Source organism: Cavia porcellus, unplaced genomic scaffold (assembly GCF_034190915.1).
Source record: "Cavia porcellus strain 051 isolate PalLab524CR breed Dunkin Hartley unplaced genomic scaffold, mCavPor4.1 scaffold_13, whole genome shotgun sequence".
In the NCBI taxonomy this organism is placed as follows: domain Eukaryota; kingdom Metazoa; phylum Chordata; class Mammalia; order Rodentia; family Caviidae; genus Cavia; species Cavia porcellus.
In genome coordinates this window covers 18217701-18238590 of record NW_026947496.1, presented here as the reverse complement: position 1 = coordinate 18238590, position 20890 = coordinate 18217701, and the positions used below count along the sequence as shown (strand labels likewise).

The window sequence follows — 20890 nt, the reverse complement described above, 5'->3', positions numbered from 1 at the left end:
TCATTTTTTCATAGTGCTTGCTTTTCTATCTAAAATGTTAGTGCTAAACTCAACATGATCTAACTTTTATTTTGGGTGTTTTTATACTATTTTACATTTCGAGTTAATTTCTGTGATCCATTTTGCATTGATATCTGCTGTAGTCTGTATCTGGATTCCACTCTGTGCAAATAGTAGTTAAATTCCAGCACTACTATCGGAAAGACTGTCCTTTACCTGAATCGCTCTTTGCTCATCTGTCAAAGATCGGTTGACTGTATTTTTGTAGGTCTTTTTCTGGATACTCTATTCTGTCTTGTTGGTGTGAGTGCACATGTTCTTTGCCAATAACATGCTGTCTTGATAATGTGCTTTTAAATAGTATGTTTTAAAGTTCAGCAGTCTTGAAGTACTCTAACTTTGTTGTTTAGTGCTGCATTACCTATGCTGGATCTTTTGCTTTTCTGTGTACATTTTAGAGTTAGCTTGTTGATGCATATAAAATAACTAGGTGGGTTAGAATTATGTTGAATCTGAAGGTCAAGTTGGAATAAATTGAAGTCCTAATGGTATAAACTTTTCCTGTCCATGAAAATAGATTATCCATGTATTAGCTGTTCATTTTTATCACAGTCTTATAATTCTTAATCATTTGAATTTTGTATATATTTTGTTCTTTATAAGTAAGCACTGCCTTTTTTGTTAGTGCTAAATGGTAGCACTAACAAAATTTTCACTTGATTTCAATTTTTCACTTGATTGCTGACATTATAGGAAAGCAATTGGCTTTTTTGCATATAATACTTGAAACGTTTTTATAATCACTTGTTACGGTAATGCTGGCTTGGAATAATTTAGGAAAAACATCTAGCTTTGATGTTTTCCTTTTTGGAAATTATCAGCAGTTATTGATTCAACTTCTTTAAAAGATGTATTAACTATTTCTCATCATGCTTTAATAAATTATGCATTTTAAGAAATTGGTCCATTTCATTGATATTATTAAATTTGTGGGCATAGAGTTGTCATAATGTTCACGACTGTCATGTAATTCCTATTATCTCGCTTCTGGGGTTATAGGGATGAACTGCTGGTGTAGGGGTGATCCGCTCCTGGATGTGGGGGTGATCTGCTCTAGGGTGTAGGGTTGATCCGCTGCCAGGTGCGGGGGTGATCTGCTGCTCATGTAGGGATGGCTGTCCCTTCAGGTGGTACAAGCTGCCTGACAGATGGTCATGCATGTAACCCCAAGGGTTCAAGCTCACAGGAACGTGTTATTGTGTTTTTGATACCTGTAGGGTCAATATTGATGTTACGGGTGAATAGCCGGCTTTCAGTTGTGTTATTTCTGTTGAATTTTGTTGATCTGTTCCTATGTTTGATCTAGATTTTTCTTTTCCTATCATACTGGGGGTTAAACCCAAGGCCTGTGTACTGGCTACGTCCTTGACCTCTCCACCCTGTCCCCACCTTGGTTTCTTGAGACGGGGTCCTGCAGCTCTACTAAGTTGCCCCTGCTGGGCTCTTCCTTGACCGTCTTCCTGCTTCAGCCTCCTAGAATAAGGGTATACATAGCACACGGATTAATTTTGTTGATTCTTGAGCTAATGTTTATTACTTGTGCTTGCTTTACATATCAGTTGTCCTTCTCTCTCCGATTTCTTAAGGTGTAAACTTAAATTACTGGTTTTGTGCCATCATTACATTTCATTCAGTGTTACATAAATTTTCTCATTGCATTTTCGTTTGCTTCACAGTATTTTAGAATTACTTTTTAGATTTCTTTGAGTCATGGGGTAATCTCCAAATATTTTGATTTTTTTTTTTTTTTTTTTTTGAGGCAAAGTCTAGCTATGTAGTACAAGCTGACCTTAAATTCACTGGGTAGCCCAGGCCGGCCTCAAGCTCACAGCGATCCTCCTGCCTCAGCCTCCTGAATGCTGGGGTTACAGGCATGCGTCACCGTGCCCAACGTCTCCAGATATTGGAATCTTCCAGCAGTCTTTCATTGGTTTCTAGTTTAAATCTATCGTGATCTGAGGATATGCTGTATAAGACTTGTGGGTTTTTTTAAAAAAAAAAATGTATTAAGATGTGTCTTATGTTTGGGTGAATGTTTTTGTGAGCTTAAGAATATGTATTTTACTATTACTGAATGAAGTTCAGTGTTCTTTTTTCTTTCTTATTTTTTTGGTACTGGGACTCAAACTCATGTTCTCATGCTTGCCAGACAGGCACTTACGCCTCTGAGCTAAATCCCTGGCCTGTCTCGCATCTTTTGAGGCTGTAGTGTAGGCATTAAAGATACTATGATGCCTTCTTCAGAACTTGGTCCTTAATCATTATGCAGTGCTTCTATTTATCCCTGATGATTTTTCATGTTCTGAATTCTGTTTTGCTTGAAATTAAATGTAGCTAATCCAGCTTTCTTTTGGTGTTAGCAGAGTGCATCTTTACCCTCCTACTTTAGTCTGTCTTTATATTTGAAGGGAGTTGCTTGTAAACAACACACACTTGGCTTTCTTATTTTGTTATTCATTTTTTTTTGGATATATGGATTAATGGGTTTCCTTTTGGAGAGAATCAAAGATTTGGATATGTGCACAAAACATAGTTGTATAATTTTTACCCCCAGTCATTCTCCTTGCTCTGCCTTTCTGGTTTCAAACCTTCCCATTTTGGGGAGAGGTTTCAGCACGTGTAATACTGTATTTTGCTCATTTCTCTCCTCCCATTATCTGACCTTCACCCCCACCCCAGCCCCACTTATTCTTTTCCTCTTTTCTAATAATAGACTCTCTTCTAGTTTCTTGTCACCTTTTTCGTGTCCTTCTTATCCTCATCAGTATTTATTATTGTGTTTTTAATGATAGCCATTCTGACTGGGCTGAGGTAGAATCTCAATATACTATGGTTTCGATTTGCATTTCCCTAACGACTAAAGATGTTGAACATTTTTCTGCGTATACCTGTTGGTGATTTGTCCTGTCTGTCTGCCTGTTTTTTAAATCCATTTTACTTAAGGATAAAAAGAAAAAAAAAGGAGGGGGGGGGAACGACAACAAAATCTGAAAACACAGAGGCAACAATGATACATACATAGTGCAATGTCATCTCCAAGTAATTTACACAGAGCACAAGACCTCTGCATTCAATTGTCTGAACAGTACCAGCACAAATTTTTTTCTAACTCAGACATCAGTAGCGTAACTATCTTAACTTTTATTATATACATATCGGTTTAGGTTTTTTTAGGTTTTTTTTTTCTTTCAGCTTCTTACACTAATGAAACAATAGGATGTTTACATGTGTGTCTTATTTAGTTCAGCAATGAGTATGTTCTCAAGTTGCATCCATTTACCTAAAAAAGTGTCCAGTTTATCCTTTTTATGGCTGAGTAGTACTCTGTTATGTAAAATTGCTACCTCTTTTTTTATCCATTTCTCAGTTGATGGGCGTTTAAGTTGTTTATAAGATCTGGCTATTATAAACCGTGCTGCTATAAACATGAGTACACATATATCACTGTTGTATGATGTTTTTAATTCTTTTGGAAAGATACCCAGAAGGTGAATAGCTGGGTTGAATGGGACCCAATCCTAGTTTTTTGAGAAATCTTGACACTGATTTCCACAGTGGTTGGACCAGTCTGTATTCCCACCAACAATGGAGAAGGGTTCCTTTTTCCCCACAACCCCTCCAGCATTTGTTACTGGTTGGTTTTTTGATACTAGCCATTTTTTCTGAGCTGAAGTGAAATCTCAATGTTGTTTTAATTTGCATCTCTTGAATGACCAGTGATGCTGGACATTTTTTCATGTATTTATTTGCTGTTTGTATTTCTTCATCTAAGAAGTGTATATTTATCCCAGGTGCCTCTTTTTGGGTTGGGTCTTTAAATCTGGGAGGACTGATGTTGTTTTTGAGTTCTTTATATGCTTTCCATAGTAATCTTTTGTCTGAGGAACAGCTGGCAGACATTTTATCCCACGTTGTGGGTTGTCTCTTCACTCTGGTGGTGGTTTTTCTTACTGTGTAAAAAGCTTTTCAGTAGAGAAAGATCCCAGTTTGTTGATTCTTTGTGATAGTTACTGTGCAGTCTGGATTTTGTTCATAAAGTCTTTGCCCACACCAATGTCTTCAAGAGTTTTACCTACTCTTATCTTCCAGCAGACTTAATGTTTCTGTTTTAATATTAAAATCTGATTTTAGCTTATAGTATGTGGTGAAAGATTATGGGTCCAGTTTTAATCTTTGGCATTATAGAGCCAGTTTTTCTAGCACCATTTATTAAAGAGGCTATCCTTCCAGTGGATGTGTTTGGCACCTTTTTCAAGGATAAGGTGGCTTAGTACCTCTGCAGTTGTTTCTGCATCTTCTGATCTGTTCCACCGATATTCAGGTCTGTTTTTTTCCAGTACCACACTTTTTTTTTTTTTTTTAAGTCACAGTAGCTTTATGGTATAATTTCAGGTCAGGGACTGTGATGCCCCTTCTTGTCTTTGTTGTCCAGGATTGCCTTTGCTATTCTAGGTTTCTTGTTCCAGATGAATTTTAGGATTGTTTTCTCTAATTCTTTGAGATACATTACTGGAATTTTGATTGGGATTGCATTGAATCTGTGTAACAGCTTTGGAAGTATGGCCATTTTCACTATATTGGTTCTTCCTACCCAAGAGCATGGAATATCTCTCCATTTTCTAACACCCTTTTCAATCTCATTTTTTAGAGTACTGTAGTTTTCACTCTAGAGGTCTTTTACATCTTTTGTTAGATTGATTCCTAGGTATTTTATTACTTTTGATGCTATTGTAAAAGATACTGTTTCCGTGACTTCTTTCTCAGTGAGTTTGTTATTCCTGTACAAGGCTATTTATTTTTGAGTGTTGACTTCGTAACCAGCTACATTATTGAATTTGCTTATTAAATGTAGAAATCTTTGTTTTGGTGGAGTTTTTGGGGTCTTCTAAGTAGAGTATCATATCATCTGCAAATAACAATAGTCTAACTTATTCCTTTCCTATCTTTATTCCTTTTATTTCTTTTTCTTGTCTAATTGCTCCAGCTAAAGCTTCCAGTACTGTGTTGAATAAGAGTGGAGACAGTGGCCATCCTTGTCTTGTTCCTGATTTTAGAGTGAAAGAATTCAGTTTTGACCATTTAGTATGAAGTTGGTTGTTTGTTTGTCATAGATGGCCTTTATCAGATTGAGATAAAGACGATCTGTTTCAGTTTTCTGTAGGGTTTTTATCATGATTGGGTGCTGGACTTTGTCAGAAATTTTTTCTGCATCCATGAGATGATCATATGATTTTTGTCCTTGGCTCTATTAATATATATATTACATTTATCGATTTATGTATGTTGAAGCATACCTGCATCTGTGGGATGAACCCCACTTGATCATGGTGTACAATCTTTTGATGATTTGCTGAAGTCTGTTTGCCAGTATCTTATTGAGGATTTTTTTTTTTTTTTTGTCTTTTTCGTTTTTACCGGTACCAGGGATCGAACTCACGACTGCCTGCTTGGAAGGCAGGCGCTTATGCCGCTGAGCTAAATCCCCAGCCCCTTATTGAGGATTTTTGCATCAGTGTTCATTAGGGAGACTGGCCTGTAATTCTCCTTCTTAGTTGGGTTCTTCACTGGTGTTGAAATCAGAGTAATGCTTGCTTCCAGGAGTGAACTGGGGAGTATTGCTAAGTTTGAGAAGTAGTGGTGTAGTAGTGGTGTTAGTTCTTGACTAAACTTCTTGAAGAATTCAGCAGTGAGTCTATTAGGGCCTGGGCTTTTCTTTGTTGATAGGTTTTTAATTACATCTTCAATTTCATGTATTGATATTGGTTATTTAGGATTTTTATATCTTCTTGATTCAGTTTTGATAATTCATATGTATCTAGGAATCTGTCCATTTCTTCTGTATTTTCTATCTTATTAGAATACAAGTTTTCAAAGTAGGTGTAGATGGTTTTCTGGATTTCTGCAGCGTCTGTTGTGATTTTGCCTTTTTCATTCTTAAATATGTGGAGTTGAGTCTTTTTTTTTTTTTTTTTGATAAAGTTGGCCAAGAGTTTGTCAATTTTATTTAATCTTTCGAGGAACCAACTCTTCAATTCATTGATTCTTTGTATTTTTTTTTTTTAGTTTCCAGTGTGTTAATTTCTGCTCTGATCTTTATAATTTCCTTCTTTGTATGAGCTTTTGGTTTAGTCTGCTCGTCTTTTTATAGAAGTTTGAGGTTCAACATTAACTTTTATATATATGCACTTGCTGTTTTCCTGGTAATGGGTGTTTACTGCTATAAATTTCCTTCTTAAGACTGCTTTCATTGTGTCCCACAAATTCCGGTGTGTTGCATTGTAGTTATCATTCAACTGTAAACACTGTCTAATTTCTTCTTTAGTTTCAGCTTATTGACCCATTGGTTATTCAGTATGGTGCTATCTAATTTCCATGTGTATATGAAGTTCTTGTGATTTCCTTTGGCATGGATTTGCAATTTCATTGCATTGTGGTCTGATAGTATGCGTGGGATAATTTCAGTTCCTTTCTATTCACTTAAGCATGTTCTTTTTGCAGGGGCCGGAGGGTAACCAGGGATCGAACTCATGACTTTGCGCTTGCCAGCAGGTGCAGACCTAAATCTCTGGCAACTTAAGCACTTTCTGGGAGCCAGTATATAGTCTGTTTTGGAGAATGTCCTATGTTCAACTGAGAAGAATGTGTATTCTGATGTTGTGGCGTGGAACACAGTGTAAACATCTGAGTCCATTTGCACAAAAGTTTGATTTAGCTCTAATATTTTTTTTGATCTAGTTGATCTGTCTTGTAACAGTGGGATATTGAGGTCTCCCAATGTAATTGTATTAGGGCTTATTTGATTTTTCACATCTGTTAGTGATTGTTTTACATAGTTGGGCGCACTGATATTTTTTGTACATATATCTATGATTTTTATCTCTTCTTGAATTGTTCCTTTTACAAGGATATAGTAACCTTATCTCTCTTAAATTAGTCGTGGCTTGAAGTTCACTTTGTCTGCAAATAGAATAGCTGCCCTTGCTTTTTGCTGGGTTCCTATCAATCACATGGAATATTGTTTTCCATTCTTTGACTTTCAGTTTGTGAATTTCTTTTTGAATTAAGTGTGTTTCTTGTATGTAGCATATTGGATCTTGCTTCTTGATCCATTCTGCCCATCTTGTGTCTCTTGACTGGTGAATCGAGCTGATATGTCAGATGTCTGATATGTGTTGACTTATCCTTCTCATGTTATTTTCCTGTTGTTGTCTCTCCCCTTCTTTTTTCCTGGAGCTGTAATCCTTACTGTCTCTTTCTAGAATGTCCTTCAGAACATTTTGGAGTGCTGGTTTGGTGGTCATAAATTTCCTCATATGTTCTTGTCATGAAAGTATCTGATTTCTTAATGAAATTTGAAAAACAGTTTTGCAGGATATATCAATCTGGCTGAAAGTTGTTTTCCCTGATTTGAGAGTTTGTGCTGAGAAGCTGTGATTCTGATGGATTTGACTTTACAGGTGATTTCTTTCTTTTCCCTAACAGCTTTTAAGATTCTATTCGAATTTCTGGAATCTTGACTATGACATGTGGCTGTAGTTTTATTTTGATCATTGCTAATTAGAGGTCTATATGCATACTTATTTGTATGTCAATTTTTTTTTCTCTACCAGGAAAGTTTTCTGTCATTATGTCTGTGAAATTTTTTTAAATGTCACTTGTGATATCTCCTGCTTGTTCATTGACTCCAATTAATCTTAAATTATTCTTCTTTGTCTCATCTAGCAGCTGCTGGATTGATTTCTCCTGATCCTTTGCTAGTATTGAAAAATCTTTCTTTTCCTGGTTGCTGACTGCAAGCCTGTCTTCAGTATTAGAGTCTTGTCCTCACATTGGCCTAATCTGCTTTGAATACTTTCAGTGGAGTTTTTATTTTCCTGGATATCTGCTTGAATCTGCAGATTAAGGATTTGTTTCCTATGCTGCACTTCCATAATTTGCTTAAGCTCATATATTTTTTTGTCTGTGTCCGCTGCAACATTGCTAAGCATGGTGTGTATTTTGGTAACTTCTATAGTTACCTGAGAGGTTATTTCTGATTTCATTTTTTCCAAAATCTCATTCAAATGCTTTGTTGTTTCTACTTCAGAGACCTGGTGGGGAGCTTTTGGATTGTCCCACTTCATTGTCCTCTGGGTTTGCCTTTGGTGAACTGCATGTCTAGGGTTGCATCTTGTTTAAGTGTCTTCTCATTTCTTTTTTTAGTTTAGTTCCTGGGATGATGATTGTAAGTTGCCTATGGTGGGTTGCTTTGTTGATAGTTTTTAGGACTTAGGTGAAGATTATGTCTCTGAAGTGCCTTCCAGGTATAACTAGTTTTTGGGTTATGAATCTTTTAAGTTCAGTTTATTGCAGATAGAAATTGTTGCTCGTTTGGCCTACTCCCTGGCTTTTTGGCACTGTGCCCCAGTGTTTTCTCTGACCCTTAGTTAATCGGAGTCACGGATTGTCAGGGCCAACAGCTGTTTAGAACAGTTATGCCAGTTTTGGCTGTAGTGGTACCAACTGCATTAAACACAGCCTATAAAACAACAAATTGAGCTAACCCTTATTTTGCAACTTTTAACTGTATGAACTAGCTTTGTGATTATATAACAAAATGTAAAACAAATATTTATATGTATGAAAAATAGTCAAAGCAGATTACGCCATTGTGAGGATAGGATCTCAGATATTGAAGACAGGCCTGCAGTTAGCCACCAGGAAAAGAAAGATTTCTCAAAACTAGCAGGGGACCAGGAGAAATTTGCAGATACTTATATGCAATATATTTGTCTATAATGTGTCAATTTTGACCTGGGGGTTAAAATCTAAAATGTATTAAGGAGTAAACAAAGAAGTGGAAGAAGAAATTACATGTAAGGTTAGAGGATGAAGATCCTGCCAACGTGGTGAAATGGGTGCAGAAGCCTGAAGGAAAAGAGATGGAAGAGATAAAAGGAAGAACAGAACCACATTCACTAAGGCTACGAACCACTCTCTCTCACAAAAAAAAAAAAAAAAAAAAAAAAAAAAAAGAAATAAGGGAAAAACAAAACCAACCAACCAATCAAAGAAATAAAAAACCAAACATGAAAAAGAAAAGGATTCTCTATGGTTTCTGTAGCAGCCTGTGGAGACAGGGTTCCAAGTCGAGCCACTGCTGCTTGATGGTGGAGTCGTAGATGACCTCAGCAGGCCTGTCCCGGGACCGGACTTGCTGGGCTCAGCGCAGGCCAAGCAGTTCCCAGGGTCTGTGCCTAGTTGGGCTGCTAGAGGAAGGGACCACAGTTCTGGTTCCTGGCTCAGCCGGCTGGACTCCAGAATGGCTGCTGGTGATCGCTGTCTCTGCAGAGGCCTCTGGGGTCCCCAGCTGTCACCATGACTGTGACGGGGCATTCCCAGGTCCAACGGCTCCCGTGCAGTGAATCCAGCTCGGGGAGAAGGCACTGCTGGCTACCGCCCTCTCTTTGTTGAAGTTTTTCTTTTCACTGTCTGTGGGCTTCAGTGCACACTTCAGATTCTCCCAATTCTTCCTTCTTGTCTTCTCACGATGCTATATTCCAGTGTCCCCTTTTTGTTTGTTTTTGAAACCGAAAAGCATTTGTTCGGTTGCCCATTTATGGATGTAGTGATTTGATTTTTCTGGTGTCATGTTTTTGAAGTTTTTATATGTTTTTGACATTACTGTCTGTCAGAAGAGTAGCCAGCAGTCAGGCATGGTGGCACGTGCCTATAATTCCAGCACTCCGGACACTGAGGCAGAAGAGTTGCCCCTAGTTTGAGGCTAGCCTGGGGTACACAGTGAGTTCAAAGCCAGCCTGAACTACATTGCAAGACACTCTATTTAAAAAAAAAAAAAAAAAAAAAAGACGTGCTGGTAAAGGTGGTCTCACATTTGTAGGTGTCTCTTCCCTAGTCTCCCCTGCTGTGTGGGAACTTTGTGATGACATCTTGCTCCTAGTATTTCAGATGTTTTCCTTATGGCAGGCTTTTTTGTTGTTTTGCTTTAAAAAGTTTCAGAATTTCAGGTTTTTGCCTGTTGATTGATTTTGAACTGATTTTTGTATAGGTGAAAGGGTTTAGTTGCAGTCTTCTGACTGAAGTGGATATCCAGTTTTCCCAGCACCATCTAGAAGAGACTGTTTTCTCTGACATGTCTTTGGTGCCTTTGTCCAGAATCAGGTGACTTTGGTTGTGTAGCTTTGTTCCCATGACACCAGTCTGTTCCATTGGCCTATGTGTCTATTTTTGTGTCAGTGCTGTGCTGTCTTTGTTCCTGTGGCTTTAGCGTATAAATTGAAGCTGAGTGTTGTGGTGGTGCCTTAGGCTTGCTTTTTTGCCTTAAGAGTTATATTTGCTATTTTATGTTTCTATAAGGTTTTTAAGATCGTTTTTTTCTTGTTTCATAAAGTCAAACGTATTTTGCCCTGGATTACATTGAATCTGTAGATCACTTTTGGTAACATGGCCATTTTGACAATACTAATTCTGTCAGTCCATGGGCATGGGAGATATTTCCATCTTCAGGTATCTTCAAGTTCTTTTTCCAGTGTTCTGAGATTTTCGTTATAGACATGTATTTGTTGTTACCCTCTGTCCTTTTTGCTGTAGTCTTCCTGTGAATCACATGTGTTATAAGCTGCATAGTATGTATTACGAGTTTGCATTAAACAGTTAGTGTAAAAAATAGTATTTTAAGAAAACGCAAAGCAGTTTTCTTAGTACAGTTCTGCTGGCAATATGTCCCATTTTCCATTTATCTGAAGATGTTCCATTTTCATTGTTAAAAAGATATTTTCTCAGAGTACTATATTTTGAAATGTTAATGGACTTCGGGGTGTTTTGTTTCGCATTTTGACTTCTGTTTATTTTTGCCTTTTTGAGATGGTCTTATCCTATAGTAAAGGGCTAACCTTGGACTCAGCGTGTAGCCCAGGCTGGCTTCAAGCTGCTGCCCTCCTCCTGGGGTCTCCCAAGTGCTGGGATTACAGCCCCTACACTTAGTGTGGGCTTTGGTTATTTTTCTTTTCAGTCCCTTTTAAGATGTAATTCATCTATGTCTGACCTTCATATTTTCTGATGAAGTCATTAATAATTCAAATCAGTGTTCCTATGCAAGTGGCACTTCATTTTTATCTGTTTTCAGTGTTTTTATTCATAGTTTTAGCCAATTGCCATTTGTGACTGCCAGTGGTTTTCTTTGTATTAACTTGATTAAAGTTGGCAGAGTTTTTGAGTCTATAAAAGTTTCTCTTTTACAAAATTAGGGAGGGATATCATTGTCATTTTTTCTTACCCCATTCTTTTGCTCCCTGGTGTTGTATGTAAGAGCTCTTGATGCTGTTTTAAGGCACTCTTTTTTTCCCTTCAATATTTCTCTCTGTTCTTTAAATGGAGTCTTTGGTTGTGCTTGCATACTCATTTTGCCATCACTAATTTGCTATTATCAGTGAATATTTATTTCAGTTTCAGAATTTGCATCTGGTTCTTATTTAAGTTTGTTTAGGCTGCTATCACAAAATACCCTAGACTGGGTAAATTATAAACAGCATAAATTCTGGATACTGGGAAGCCTAGGATTAAAGTGAATGTTGATTCAGTTTCTGGTGAGAGTTCTCCGCTGTAAGGATGCTACCACCTGTGTTGTCCTCACATGTTGGCTGGGGTGAAAAAGCTTTTTCAGACCTCTTTCCTGAGGGTACTGATCTCAGGCCTAGGGGTGGGGCTCTTACGCTCTCCCAAAGGCCCCACCTCATAAAGCCGTCACGTTCAGAATTAGGTTTCAGTATAAGAATAGGCCGTTGAGGGTAGATTTAGATTCTGGCCTTTCTTTTTTAGGATTTCTTTTGTTTGTTAATATTTCCTGTCTTTTCACTGAAAACAGGCAAATCTCCCTCTTAAATCTCAAGCATAGTAACAATAGCTGCTTTGATTTCCACGTGTGTCAATCCCAACATTGGATCCAATGCAATAATTCTTGGCTGTGTTCTCCTAAACATAGACTCTGCTTTCCTGTTTCATTTCTGTGGGAGTTAATAGCATCTTAGTAAGTTTTCTATACATAATAAATTTTAAAATTCCGAATAGCATTTTCAAACATTTCTAACACATTTTATATGTGCATTTTATTGGCACATTTTAGATATACATAATGATCACATTCATCATAGGACATTTGTGTCTATGCCTGCTGTATCTTGTTTCTTTTTTTTTCTCCATTCCCCTCTTCTCCCTCCAGTCCCTCTTCCCCTTCTTACTGGCAAAAGCTTTGCTTCCATTTTTCCTTCTATTATTTTTCTTGTCCTTTTCTTTCCCCCTCTCTCCTCCCTTGGTCCACTTCTCATTTGAACATTTGCTTCCAATTTCCCAATATCTGTTACACATTTTGGTCCTTATTTACAGTTTTAGTTTCTCACACCAGACAAATGATGTGGTATTTAAACATGTATTTCATTTACGGATGTGGTCTCAAGATGCATCCATTTAGCTAGAAATGTTTCAGAGTTATCCTTCTTTATGTCAAGTAGTACTCCATTGTAGAAATCCACATCTTTACCCATTCATTGCTTAATAGGCTGTTGGGCTGTTTCTAAGATGTATAGCTGTTATAGACTGTCCACTATAAACATGGATGTGCAGATATGGCTGTGGTGTGATGCTTTTAATTCTTTTGGGAAGATACCAAGAAAGGGAATAGCTGGCTCAAATGCAACCTCTAGTTTTACTTTTTTCTCCCACAGAAACTGGATGTAATTTTTGTTTAAAAATATTGCATACAGTTACAGAAGTAAATGTCCCAGCCATATATATTGTGTGTCTTTCTGTGTCGTGTCTGTGTCTATGTTTGTGTCTGTGTCTGTGTAACTTAACAAGCACTCTCCACACTGATTTTCACAATGGTTGCATCAGTTTACATTCCCACCAGCAGTGGAAAAGTGTTTCCTTTTCCCCACAACCCCTCTGGCATTTGTTACTGGTTGATTTCTTGATAATAGTTCTTTCTGGAGTGGGGTGGAATGAGTATTGTTTTAATTTGTATCTCTCGAATGACCAGTGGTGTTAAACATTTTTCATGTATTTATTTGCTGTTCCACTTCTTCATCTGAGAAGGGTCTATTCCTTTCAGATGCCCATTTTTGGATTGGGTCTTCAAGTACGGGGGTTCTGATTTTTTGAGTTCTTCACATATTCCAGATTAGACCTTTGAGAAACAACTAGCAGAATTTCTTTGCGACACAGTGGGTATCTCTTTACTTTGTTGGTGGTTTCTTCTATTGTGCAAAAGCTTTTTAGTAAGATCAGATTCCAGTTATTAATTCTTTGTGATATTTCCTGTGCAGTCTGTTTATCCATAAGGTCTTTGCCTATTTTGCCTTGTCTATCAGCAGATTTATTTTTTCAGTTTTAATATTTATATCTTAGATCATTTTGATTTTAGGTTAGTTCATGGTGAAAGACATCGGTCTACTTTTAATCAGCATGTGGAACCATTTACTAAAGAGACTTTTTTTTTCTAGTGAAGGTATTTGTTGCTTTGTCAAAGATAAGGTAGGTGAGTGTGTTTGGAGTTGTTTCTGCATCTTCTAATCTGTTTCATTGATTCTTACCTCTGCTTTTTGGCCAGCACTGTGTCATTTTTATCACAGTAGCTTTGTAGTATAATTTCAAGTTGGGGATTGTGTTTTCCCCTGCCTTGCCTTTGTTGCTCAGAATTGCCTTTGCTATTCTGTGTCTCTTCTAGTTTCAAATAAATTTCAGGACTGTTTTCTCTAATTCTGTGAGATATGCTATAAGTATTTTGATCAGGGTTGTATTAAATCTGCATGACAATCTTGAAAGTATGGCCATTTTCATTATATTGGTTCTTCCTGCCCAAGAACAAGGAATATCTCCATTTTCTGATAGCCTCTTTATTCTCCTTTTTCAGAATAGCATAGTATTCAATGTAGGGGTATTTTACTTCCTTGGTTGGATTTATTCCTAGGCATTTCATTTTTTCTGGGTGCTATTATGAAAGGTGGTGTTTTCCTGATTCTTTCTCAGTGAGCTTGTTGTTTGTGTATAAGAATGCTATTGAGTTTTGAGTGCTGACTTTGTATCCAGTTAAACTGGAATTTAGTTATTAAGTTCAAAAGTATTTTAGTGGAGTTTTGGGGGTCTTCTGTGTACAGTATCACGTCACCTGCAAATAGTGGTAATTTAACTTCTGTTTTTTTCTCTTGTCTTATGTTCCTTATTCCTTATTCTTCTCTCCTTATTCTTTCTCTTGTCTCTCTGTATTCTATTTCTTTTTCTTATCTTTATGTCTTCTATTTCTTCCTCTTATCTAATTGCTCTGGCTAATGTTTGCAGAACTGTACTGAATAAAAGTGATCACAGTGCACATCTTGGTCCTGGGGAAATTGCTCAGGGCACAAGTGCCTGAATGCCCTGCACAAAGTCATGAGTCCAATACTCACTAAAAGGGAAAGTTTTCAGTTTTTGTCCATTAGTTTGATGTTGGCTGTTGGTTTCTCATCTGATAGATTTTATCAGATTGAAATAAAGATGATCTAGTCCAATTTTCTGTAGTATTTTTATCATGAGTGGGCATTGGAATTTGTCAAGTGCTTTTTCTGCATCTGTTGAGATGATCAATCATACGATTTTTGTACTTGACTCTGTTTATATGGTATAAGACCTGTATTGATTTGTATGTTTTGAACCATCCTTGTATCCCTGGGATACATCCCACTTGGTTGTGGTGTATAATGTTCTTGATGATTTGCTGCATTCTGTTTGCCAGTATCTTATTGAAGATTTTTGCGACTGTGTTCAGTAGGGAGATTGGTTTGTAGTTCTTTTGTTTGGTTGGATCCTTGTCTGGTTTTGGTATTGGTAATGGAAAGGGTTTTGGCCCAGACAGGACACTGTAGCCAGGAAAACCTCAACCGGAACCAGGAAGCCCTTATCTCCCCTGCCCCTAGGAATTTACCTGTGACGCCGTCTTCCCTGCCCCTGGGAATTTGCCTATGGCGCCAAACCTAGGACCAATGGGCTACCCATGCATCCCAGATGCCCCCCTTAGGTACCACCCCAAACCGAGGCTACTTACATACCCCCCACGCCACGTGACCACTAGAGAGCTGGGCTCCACAGGTCGGCGGTGCTAGTTCTCTCTCCCCGTGTTCTCAGAATAAAGGCCTCTTTTGTTTTATGCTTCTCATCTTTTGGAAATAATCCTATCAGTAATGCTTGCTTGCAGAAATGAATTTGGGAATATTACTTTCCTTTCAGTTTCATTAAAGAACTTGAGAAGTAGTAGCATCCGGTCTTCTCTAAATTTCTTATAGAATTCAGTACTGAGTCCATCAGGGTTGGACTTTTCTTTGTTAGTCAATTTTTAATTACATCTTGAATTTCATTGACTGATATTGGCTTACTTTGAAGCTTTGTATCTGTGATTCAGCTTTGGTAACTCAAGCGTATCTAGGAGTGTGTCCATTCCTCCTGTGTTTTCCATTTCACTAGAATACAGGTTGTTGAAGGTAGGTATTGATCTTCTGGATTTTTGTAGGATCTGTTGAGATTTCATCTGTATGGATTTGAGTCTTGCCTTTCCTTTTTTTTGGATAGGTTGGCTAAGGGTTTGTCAATTTTATTTAATGTTTCAAAGAACAAAATATTTGATTCTTTATATTGGATTTTTAAAATCTCTATTGCATTAATTTCTGCTTTGATCTTTATAATTTTTTCTTCCCTTGTTGAGCTGTGGGCTTGACTTGATCTTTTTCTAGAAGCTTGGGGTTGCTCTTTTTCTGATAAGGGATTTCACTGCAATAAATTTCTCTCACTGGACTGATTTAACTGTGTCTCATAAATTCTGGTATGTTGTACAGCATTATTGTTAAGTGTAGAAACTGTCTAATTTCTTAATTTTATCTGTTACCCATTGGTTATTTGGGAGTGTTATTTAATTTCCATGTTTTTGTCATTGATTTCTAATTTTATTGCACCGTGGTCTGATAATAACCATGAGATAATTTCATTTCCTTTGCTTTTATTTAAGCATGTTCTATGAGCTAGTATGTATGTGGTTTGTTTTGGAGAGCATCCATGTGCTGCTGAGACGAATGTGTATTCTGATGTGTGAAAACTAGATATCTACTAAGTCCATTTATTTGAAAGTTTGATTCATTTGTTATATTTCTCTGTTAATTTGTTTTGCTCTAGATGACCTATTTGTGATAGTGGGGTATTGAAGTCCTCATTGGAATTTTATTGATGCTTATTTGATTTTTCATGTCCATTAATCTTTGTTTTATATGGTTAAATATGCTGGTGTTTGATACACATATGTTTATGGTTGTTTTTTCTTCCTCTTGGTTTGTTCCCTTTACAAGGATGTAGTGATGATCTTTGTCACTTGTGATCAGGGTTGGCTTGCAGTTCTCTTTGTCAGCAAGTAGAATAGCTACCATTGCTTTTTTCCAGGTTCCTGTTGCATATAGCATTGTTTTTTATCCTTTGACTTGAAGTCTGTGAATTTCTATTTGAAATAAATGTGTTTTGTGTATGCATCATATTGTTGGATTTTTTTTCTGGCAGTCTGTTTTGATTGGTGGATTATGACCATTTACACTGATGGTTATAATTGATAGGATTTATCCTTGTGTTATTTTCCTGTTCTTGGAAAATACCCCTGTTTAATTGTTTGCCTTGCCTGATGAATTCATTCGGTTCTGGTAACGTAGAGTTGTAGTCCTCAATATCTTTTTCTACCGTGTCCTTCAGAGTCTTTTGGAGTGCTGGTTTGGTGGTCATGAATTTCAAGTATTCTTTGTCACAGGAATATTTCATTTCTCTATCAACTTTGAAAGATGGTTTTGTTCTCCTTGACCTGAGAGTTTGTGTTGAGAATTTAGCTCTGATTTTGATGGGCTTTCCTTTATATGTGATTTGTTTCTTTTTTCCAGCAGCTTATAATATTCTGTTTTTGTATTGAATTTATGTATTTTTATAGTAGTTTTTTAAAAATCATGGCTTATTGGAGTTCTGTATGCTTCATTTATCTATCAAGTTTTTTTTTTCCTTACCTGGGAAGTTTTTTGCCATTACTTGTATGAACTGCTTTTTTATGTCGTTGTGGTATCTCCTGCTTTTTTCTTGGGCTCCAGTCAATTTTATGTTATTTTTCTTTGTATTAGCTCGCAGCTGTTGGACTGATTTTTTTTGGTGTGTGTGTGTGTGTGTGTGTGTGTGTGTGTGTGTGGTCCCTTGCTTTTTTAAAGAAATCTTTGTTTTCATGATTGCTAATTGCACTCTTGTCTTCTAAATATGCTGATATTCTGTCCTTGCTTTGGCTCGTTCTGCTGCACATTCTTTCAATGGAACTTCTGGATGTCTATCTGAATTTGTTGTATGGATTCTATTTCATTCTTGTGTTGGATGTTTATGGTTTCCATCATTTTCCTAATCTCTTTTATTTTTTCTTAAAAATCTGTATCTGCTCTAGAGTCCGTATATATACTGACTTTCATTGTGGTCACCATCTTGGTAGTTATCTGAGAAATCGTTTTTGATTATATTTATTGATATTCTCAATATGCCTTAAGGGTGAATTTTATGTTCCTCAGTGTGTACTGTGTAGTTTCAATTTATATTTTTCAAGTCTGGATGATTTTTAGTTAAATGATCGTAGCAAGTAGCTATGCTATCCTTATTTTTTAGTGATTATGTTTCCTTTTTGTTTTATGTGTACTAGTTATATTTATTTTCATCTCTTTTAAGAATCATACTCTCCACTGAGCAGTGCCATCCAGAATTAACTTATATTCTGGTTGTTAATTTTGTTAGTTTCATAGTTCAGAATTTTGTCATTGCCGTCTTATTTTGGTTGGGAAAATTTGTTACTTGTACTCATGTTTATTGTCTTTCTTACAATATATAATTTTTACTTCCTTGGCCCCCAGTCTAAGGAATTCTGTATTACAGTTTCCAGGTCCTTTAGGATGATGGGGAAAAATTGTAGCGTGAGTCATTAATCCATTCAGTAACTTGTACAGTCCTACTCAGGAGTTTTCTCTCTTTCCTTTTCGCTAGACCTGGGCCATTGTGTGAAGCAATCAGGTAGTAGGTGGCATCCCTGTTCCCTTAGCCTCCTTTCAGACGTCAGCTCTAAGTAGTAAGTGTGACTCATGTTTCCCCAGAGGGGGTACACCCTGGCCTCAGAAGAGGAGCCCGGCTTCCACTCTGAGCTCTGGAGACGAGCAGCGGCGCCCCTACTCCCAGGTTTGCGCTGGGGGCTGTTCTCCACAGAAGGCCTGGTGGTGCCTTAGGTCTTGGCAGTGCTTACATTTAGGTCATACTTGCAGCAGAGTACAAACTCATGAGCCTTCTTGAGTAGACATCTGAATGTTATTTCTTTATGTTTTGTCAGTCAGTAGGTGCTTTTATTAGTAATATTTTTCTTGTGAATTGACTATGGATTTTAATATTCAGTAGGGAAAATCCTGTCACTTTTCTTTTTAAAAATATCTTACAAAAATTATCTTACAAGAGACAGATGTGGCCCACAACTATAACCCTAGCACTCAGTAGGCTGATGAAGGAAGATTGCTGTAAATTCAAGCTTAGAGTGGGCTTCATAATGATTTCAAGGCCAGCCTGGGTGCCCCAGTGAGCCCTGTCTTCAAAAAATCTTACTGTTTGTAGTTCTGCATTTTAATACATGAGCATTAAAAATCACTTTAGACAGACATGGTGCTGGATATCTGTAATTCCAGCATTCTGGAGGCTGAGGCAGAAGGACTGCCAAAGTTTGAGGTAAGCCTGGGCTATATAAACAAGTTCAAGGCCAGTCTGCACCACATAGTTGAGACTATCTCAAGAAAATCAAAGCAAAAACAAAAGACCAAAACAAAACCCCAAGAAACCCAATTTAATAAATTGGATTTGACTTTGTCCTGAAATGTATCACATGTATATACTCCTCTTAGAAAGATGGCCATTTTTCAGTTACCAAGTTATCCAGATGCCTCCTGTATCCATTTACTTACAGCTTTTACTGTATTGTTTTTGAGCTTTGGGAATTTCATATTTTATGGTTTCTGTAGTTAATAGAACTCATATAGTCTTACATAAAACTTCCTTTTTCTAGCCATTATTACTAGAAATTCATCTATTCAGACACTTTGCCAAAATACTAAATTAATTCTAAAAGCTTTTGCCAGGTTCTGTGGTTTCCTTTGCATGTAATCACACTAACCACAGAGTAAGGCAGTTTTTACCCTTTAGTGTTTACACTGCTTGTTTATTATGTGAAACTTAGCACAGTTCAGCATATTTTGGACATCTTTGTCTTCAGTGGACATGGCTTCATTGTTTCACTTGCTCTCTTTGGATTTGGAAACAGGTGTGTTATATTTATTTCCTTCTCTTACTGCACTGGAGATTTTATGGGGACTGATGGCTGAGTCTTAGCAGATCCATTTTAAATCTTGGTCCAGTTGTGGCGACTTAAACTTTTTTTAACAAAGTAAATTCTGTTTGTTCTTAGTTTTTCAATCCATACCTCCTGTGTTACAGTCTCCCATTTTAAACTTTTGTCGTGTTTGTTAAGTTTTACAAGCTTTTGAAAATTAATTGCATACCGGAATCACCGTTTCTTTTCTTCCTTTCATCTGTCTGCCTGTTTATCCTGTACTGGAGACTGAACCAAGGACCTTTGTGCCTTCAAAAATTACTCTCTAGTCCTCTCTCTCTCTTCCTCTTCCCTCTCTGCCTGCCTGCCTGCCTGCCTGCCTGCCTGCCTGCTTCCTTCCTTCCTTCCTTCCTTCCTTCCTTCCTAAGTGTCAGGGACTCAGTAAGTCCCTAAGTTGCTCAGGCTCAAATGGGCTGAAATGTGATGTTTCTGCTTCAGCCTCTCAATATGCTGGCGTTAGAGAGAGTGCCGCCATGCCCAGTTTAATTTTATAAATTAGAAATAAAGGGTCTCTTATTTAGATAAATTTTTGTGAACCATTATGTACATATCCTAAACAGATTTTTTTTAGTGTAATTAGTGTAATTTTATTAGCTAATTTAGGTTATTTTGATACGGCATTTTTGTCAAGTATTAATACATGTCCCCTTTTTGTGGTGGTCTGCACTTTCAAGTGTCTCTTTGGAAATCCATTTGTGTATTATTTAACATAGCCTTTTTTATACAAAAATTCCTCTATATGCTTTTTAGACATTATAAACATTACTGGTAAAAAATTGCTAGTTAGAAAAGGTAGAAAGATGTTTATAGATAAAAGTTGCAGGACTTTAAAAAAGACTCTCATAGGCATTGCTAATATTTTGGGTGTGTTTATGAGTGATAGTTATAGAAGTTTGCTTTGAATGGGTTTTAATATTGATAAATATTATACTTTGTTGCTCCATAATAAATTGTAACTTTTTTTATTGTCATACTGAGTATCAAGGTAAGGTAGAGCCTCCTGACCTACATCCCCAGCTCTTTGTGTTATTTTTGAGACAGGGTTTTGTCAGGTCGATCTTCCTCCGTTTTGGGATTACAGATATGCACCACTGTGCCCAGCTTGTAATAGCATTTTTGTAACAACTCCAACACTTTCAATTTGGACTTGGTTCTGATAATATTTGAGTGTTTGATAATTAACATATTCATGACTAAAATAAACTGCATTTTTCCTTTTTTCCCCTCCAACAGTTACATGGGAATTGGTCTTTCTGCTCAAGGTGTGAACATGAATAGACTACCAGGTACACTTGCAATCGAATTCTAGTATTACAATCTTACTTCTAGCTCTTTCTGGTTCAAGTTTTCAAGTAAGAAGCTTAAACAGTTAATAATACTGATTCTTTG

General features: G+C 37.0%; 1 protein-coding gene across 1 annotated transcript in view; it reads left to right on the top strand.

Annotated features, from left to right (window-relative positions):
* The window catches only part of Ranbp9 (RAN binding protein 9), a 90011-nt gene that overhangs the window by 33424 nt on the left and 35697 nt on the right, over positions 1 to 20890 (top strand). Inside the window, exon 3 of the mRNA XM_063259898.1 lies at positions 20735 to 20787. Within this exon, the coding sequence (XP_063115968.1) occupies positions 20735 to 20787 (53 nt within the window). The remainder of the gene's footprint in view (positions 1 to 20734; positions 20788 to 20890) is intronic.